Here is a 5,917-nt window from a genome sequence, read left to right as displayed (position 1 = left end):
ATAACCAGGCCACGATCATCGCCATGGACCATGACCATGATACCAATAGTTCGGGTAGACAAACCCCAAGAATTCTGCCAAACATGGAGTGCGGGCTTCTTCTCGTCAGGCTTAGCCGACGGATCTTCAACGGTGATGCCGAACATCTTGCTGAAATTTTGGCCTAAGCCGTGAGACGTCCCTCCTTGAATTCCGCGGCCTGTGGCTGGGATATAACCTTCGACTGTGGTGGTGTAGAGGCCCCCTGCAAATTTTTCCTTTTCGGTCTTCTGACCCCTGATGACGGGAATAGCAAGAAGCTCCTCGTAAACGTGGGCATAATGCTCAAGAATTTGCAGGACTTCTTCACGAGCACCGCCTTCAGTCAAATGCGCGGTGTGGCCTTCTTGCCAAAGAAACTCACGAGTGCGAAGGAAGGGTTGGGGGTTCTTGAACTCCCATCTAACAACAGAGTTCCACTGATTAAGCCGGAGAGGCAGATCACGATGACTTCGAATCCACTTGGCATAGTACGGATACATAACTGTTTCCGACGTGGGACGAATGGCAATTTTCCGTTCCAACTTGGAATTTCCTCTTTCGAAAACGTTAGCAAATGCATCGGCAATGAACTAGATATACTAAATATTATGGGGGTTTGAAACCCAAAACCTACGCGTGAGTGACCCAGGCAACCTCAGCAGCAAACCCTTCTATGTGGTCCTTCTCCTTCTTTAAGACGTCTTCGGAGACGAACAGAGGGAAAGAGCAATTTTTAACACCCATCTTCTTGATTCGATCATCAAACCAGTTTTGGATCGTTTCCCAAATGAAGTACGAGTGTGGCTGGGAAATATCCATATTAGCTAGCAGCTCAAAAATGGTGACCACAAATCTGGTAAACAAAAAGATAAAAAAATTGAAAATGAAAATACCTTCAAAATAAAACAACCTGATACATCGTAATAATCTAACATCTGCCCTTTCAAGAGAACCTGTTGATACCAACCTGCGAAATCCCCCTCCTTCGAGACATCGATACCGATAAGAGCGGGGCCGTCAGTTTTCTTCTTGGGTGCTTTCTGGGAAAGTTTATTTTTCGATTCCATGCCTATGCCTTTGTTGGCCAACTTTCCCGCCTTCTCAGCAGCTTGCTTCTCCTTTTTAGCAGCTTTTTTAGCAGCATTTTTGGATATCTCGCCGGCCGGGGAGCTCTCCCCTCCAGCGGCGGGGTCCATCGTGCGATCAGGCAGGGATTCAGTTGCAGCTGGTAAAGAGCTTGCTAGTGCGTCAACTCGATCCTGCGCTTGTTGTACCGGCATGTCAAACTTCCTGAATATTCAGTATAGGCAAATAATCGCAACTCACTTGTGTAATTGGTGTGTTTGGTAACTGGGCGGGAGGAGTCACGTCGGTAAAGCAATAAGTGGGACAATAACCCTCACCGCCTTTGGGCGGCAGAATGGGCATCAAGCCAAAAAACAGAGGCCGCAAACTCTCTGGGCGCAATAGACACCAGCAAGCTTCTATCTCCACACTAAGACCCCTCCTTCGACTCTTTAATTGGACATGGCAGGAATTTTTGAGGCTCCCCGGAATGCGGGACAACTCTGTGAGCTTTCTCTCTACTTTGCAATGTGGGAAGGAGTCTATGGAACTAACAGCTCCCCACAGTTCTTGGAGGACAGAAAATCAGTGGTTCTGATATCAGAGATCAGAATGGTATGTGACTATCGAATTAAACATGTCAAGGTACCCAGCTTACACAGTATTTTTTAGTTCTTGCGACTCAAGCCATTGCCAATGTGGTGAAAAGTTCCTTCGGCCCCTCCGGGCTCGACAAAATGATGGTAGATGATATTGGGGTATGCCATGCCCTTTCTTCTTGGTTGAGCAGTTGAATTAATACGGTAATAGGATGTTACTGTTACCAATGATGGAGCAACTATCCTAAGCTTGTTGGACATCGAACATCCCGCGGGAAAGATCCTGGTGGACCTAGCAAAACAACAAGACAAGGAGGTAGGATCGCCTTTTTCCGCGCCATTTATCTGTGCCGTCTAATTTAGCCTGTCTAGGTCGGTGATGGAACCACTTCCGTTGTTTTAATAGCAGCCGAGCTTTTGCGACGAGCGAACGAGTTGATGAAGAACCGGATACACCCCACTACAATAATCACGGGATACCGATTGGCACTTCGGGAAGCCGTGAAGTACATGAATGAGAATATCAGCACCAAAGTTGAGCATCTCGGAAGGGACAGTTTGATAAATATTGCGAAGACATCAATGTCAAGCAAAATTATAGGAGCTGATGCAGACTTCTTCGCCAACATGGTTGTTGATGCGATGCAGCAAGTCAAAACTACGACGCAGCGAAATGAGATCAAATACCCAGTTAAGGCTGTCAACTTGCTCAAGGCTCATGGGAAGAGTGCTACTGAATCTTTACTTGTCCATGGATATGCTCTAAATTGCACAGTTGCTTCACAAGCCATGGTTACTCGGGTTACTGATGCAAAGATTGCTTGTCTTGATATGAACTTGCAGAAAGAGAGGATGAAACTTGGTGTTCATATCACAGTCGATGACCCACAAAAACTTGAGAAGATCCGTGAAAGGGAGTCTGGAATTGTCCTCGAGAGAGTGGAGATGATACTAAAGGCGGGCGCGAATGTCATCCTCACGACTAAGGGTATTGATGATCTTTGTCTCAAGATGTTCGTCGAGAAGGGCGCGATGGCAGTTAGGAGATGCAAAAAGGAGGACCTTAAACGAATCGCCAAGGCTACGGGAGCGACGCTGGTTAGCACACTATCCGATCTTAATGGTGATGACAAGTTTGAACCATCCAGCTTGGGCCACGCAGAAGAGGTGGTACAGGAGCGGATATCCGACGATGAGTGTATCCTTATCAAAGGAACCAAGGCCCACACTGCCGCGTCGATTATTCTCCGTGGTTCAAATGATTTTCAACTTGATGAGATGGAACGTTCCGTGCACGATTCTCTCTGCGCTGTCAAGAGGACACTCGAGAGTGGAACCATCGTTCCGGGAGGTGGTGCCGTTGAGACCGCCCTGCATATCTATCTCGAGGAATTTGCTGTTACAGTCGTAAGTGTTTTCTTGAACTCCCCTTTTGCGCAACGACCAATAGCGACGAGATCGCAACTAGTACTATATAATCGAAAACAGGGGTATTCACGAAAGTGATGAATAACAGGGCTCCCGCGAACAACTCGCCATCGGCGAATTCGCCCAATCCCTCCTCGTCATTCCCAAAACCCTGGCTGTAAATGCAGCTAAGGACTCATCCGAGCTCGTCGCCCAACTCCGTGTCCGCCATGCCCTCTCTCAGCGTGTTCAGGAGGGAGAGGCTAACGCGGAAGAGAAAGCCATCGCCAAGAAGAAGATGTATAAGAACTACGGCCTTGATCTAACAAGAGGCAAAGTTGTGGATTGCGTCAAGGCGGGTGTCTTGGAGCCCAGCATGAGTAAAGTGAAGCAGTTAAAGAGTGCGGTGGAGGCTTGCATTTCGATTATGAGGATTGATACGCTGATTAAACTTGATCCTGAGAGGAAGGCTGAGGGTGATGGGCATGGGCACCACTAGACGATTGGGAGCTGTAGCCCGTCAAAGAACAAAAAAGAAAAGGAGTTGAAACCAATCTTTTTGCTGGCTGGGTTGATACCGTACATCTCTTTTCCTTTTCCTGTTTATTAATTAATGTCTAGAGGAAAGAAGAGGACCCGAAGAAAAAATTTTTTTAAGTCTTCATAAGGAACTCATCAAATGAATATGGATATCTGGAAGTTAATACTTGTCGTTTGGCTTAAAATACTCTTTTCCGCATCCCGCCTCGAGATTTGAATAGTCACCTTATTTTCACAGCACATTTAGACTCTGTTGAAATTTCGAAGGTAGAGAATAATTAGCTCATCTTAAACTGTGTATGTTGTGATAATACACACGTAACCTGGGTGTGCAATTCGTCTAGTCGTCTAGAGAGACAATGGGGAATAAATATGAATAACCGAAAAATGGACGACAGAAACGGTAATTCTCGCTAGCAAAAACGCCTTATAATAACTTCGCTCTGAAACTTGAGGAAAAATTACACGCAAAACGAACTCCCCAATGCACATAGCAGTACCAGCAGATGCGGTAATGGACCTTTCCCCCTATTCATCTTCATCGTCACCTGAGTCCTTCACATCCGCCCATCCACAACGCCATCTCCGTCCTTCACCATCCCCGCCGATCCTGAGGTCTCGCGCTGCAGGGCCCTTTCGCCAGCATCGAGCATGTAAGTCATCGCTAACGGTGATAAGCTCGCCACCATACGTCCAAGAAACGCCAGATACTTCCTTCTTATGCCCTTCAATTAGCGCCGCGCCATGCTTGTATATCGGGATGGTATCTTCCAGACGTCCCGACAAGCCTACACTGCTGGAATGGGAACTACGTAGGTTGTGGCCGTGTAGTGGCCGAGAAAATGTTTGGTTGGAAGCGTTATTAACAATACCTGTGGAGGACGAAAGGGAAGAAGAAGCAGCGATGAATGGCGACGGTAGATATCGTTCATCTGTCGGAAATACGATGGCGCAGTTATCACTGCTGCCGACTGCGAGCATTTCACTTTCGTCATTGACTGCACGGCGGACGGCGATTTTGACAAAGAATGTGGCGACTTGAAGGTGTGGATGGCGGAAGCCGTACAAGGGCCCTAGGCCCGGTTTGGCCTCGTCGCTTGGGAAGCGCTTGAAACTTGAGCTGGATGGTGTCATTTCTGGACAGCTCCCTAGAGTCAGGTGGGAGGTCGAGTATGCGTAAACGCTGCCATCCCGGCATAGGGTGTAAAGCCTGCTCCCATTACCACTGAAGGCCATCGATGTCAGTCCGAATTGGCGGTATTTTTCGTGGCTCTCTGGTTGTCTAGTGATGGCTAAGGGGACAGGTGTTTTGCGTCGTAAAGAGTAGGTAGTTCGCAGGTCCCACAACCTCACACATGCATTTGATTCGCCGCAGGTTACGAAGAGGTTTTCACGGCCAGGGTGTAGAAATGCGATAGAAGTAACGGATACATCGTCCCGACGTGCTAGGGCTTCTGCTTCCGAACCAGTTTTGGACCGGGCCCTTTCCGCATGCGCTGGCCAGATGCTGTTGGATACCTGGGGATACTTCATTTTAGTGGACGCTCTTGCAGAATCATCCACGTCCGATGTAAGAGAACAGCGTAACTGCATTGTAGGCTTTTCAAAGGCTTTGTATCGTAGATCCCAAATATTAACGCTGCCGTCACGACTACAGGTTGCAACAACATTGTTATTAGAAGCGGGCTGGAATTGAACGCGTTTGACAGATGAAGTATGCTTCGACAGGCAGTATATTTGGGTTTGAGTAGTCATATCGATAATCCGTGAGGTTTGATCACCCGACGCAGTAGCTAAAAGTCTGTCGTCAGAGGAGAATTCTAGGTCCATAATGGAGTTTGTATGCGGTTGAAATGATAGATAGGTTTTGGAAAACCCCGGTTTCGCGTCCTTAGCTGAGTCTAATAGTCGGACTCCTCCTTCTTCGTCTCCAATCGCCACCAGAGAGTTGGCTGGAATTCATTAGTTAGAGCTGCAAATTGTAACGGGGAATTAAAGAGCGAAAATTACATACTGTGACAAGAAACAGTGCAAAACGGTAGAGTGAGACGTTCTCCCCTCTGATCTTTATAAGAGCATTGATGGAGGTCATCAGCTAAGCTATAGAAGTCGGACACCTCATCCCGCCAGGCTGTTTCCAGAGTAATTAGCGACAATAAGTTTAAAAAAGCACAAGAGATGTACCACACACCATTCCCATAGTCATATCGGTGTGTCAGCGTCCCCAGTGTATTACCCGAAAGGCTGCGTATAAATATTTGACTGGTGGTTGAAGCGTATGGGAT

The 5,917-nt window shown here is 47.4% G+C and overlaps 3 protein-coding genes across 3 annotated transcripts in view; 1 reads left to right on the top strand and 2 right to left on the bottom strand.

Annotated features, from left to right (window-relative positions):
- The window catches only part of HCAG_07283 (hypothetical protein), a gene marked incomplete at both ends in the record, with an annotated part of 2,330 nt that extends 1,113 nt beyond the window's left edge, over positions 1-1,217 (bottom strand). The window contains 3 exons of the mRNA XM_001537811.1: positions 65-576; positions 656-825; positions 915-1,217. Of these exons, the coding sequence (XP_001537861.1) occupies positions 65-576; positions 656-825; positions 915-1,217 (985 nt within the window). The remainder of the gene's footprint in view (positions 1-64; positions 577-655; positions 826-914) is intronic.
- A 331-nt stretch (positions 1,218-1,548) lies between these two features.
- On the top strand, positions 1,549-3,591 carry HCAG_07282 (T-complex protein 1 subunit alpha; the record flags this gene model as incomplete). The annotated part of the gene is made up of 6 exons (XM_001537810.1): positions 1,549-1,591; positions 1,654-1,701; positions 1,759-1,844; positions 1,897-2,001; positions 2,058-3,092; positions 3,202-3,591. The coding sequence occupies 6 exons, from the start codon at positions 1,549-1,551 to the stop codon at positions 3,589-3,591; spliced, it is 1,707 nt and encodes a 568-aa protein (XP_001537860.1).
- A 569-nt stretch (positions 3,592-4,160) lies between these two features.
- HCAG_07281 (conserved hypothetical protein) lies at positions 4,161-5,838 on the bottom strand (the record flags this gene model as incomplete). Its single annotated transcript, XM_001537809.1, has 3 exons — positions 4,161-5,584; positions 5,647-5,692; positions 5,824-5,838. The coding sequence occupies 3 exons, from the start codon at positions 5,836-5,838 to the stop codon at positions 4,161-4,163; spliced, it is 1,485 nt and encodes a 494-aa protein (XP_001537859.1).
- Between the last annotated feature and the right edge of the window lie 79 nt (positions 5,839-5,917).

Source organism: Histoplasma capsulatum, genomic scaffold, assembly GCF_000149585.1.
Source record: "Histoplasma capsulatum NAm1 scaffold_8 genomic scaffold, whole genome shotgun sequence".
Classification (NCBI taxonomy): domain Eukaryota; kingdom Fungi; phylum Ascomycota; class Eurotiomycetes; order Onygenales; family Ajellomycetaceae; genus Histoplasma; species Histoplasma mississippiense.
The sequence above is the reverse complement of the archived record's forward strand: the minus strand, read 5'-3'. Positions and strand labels throughout refer to the sequence as shown.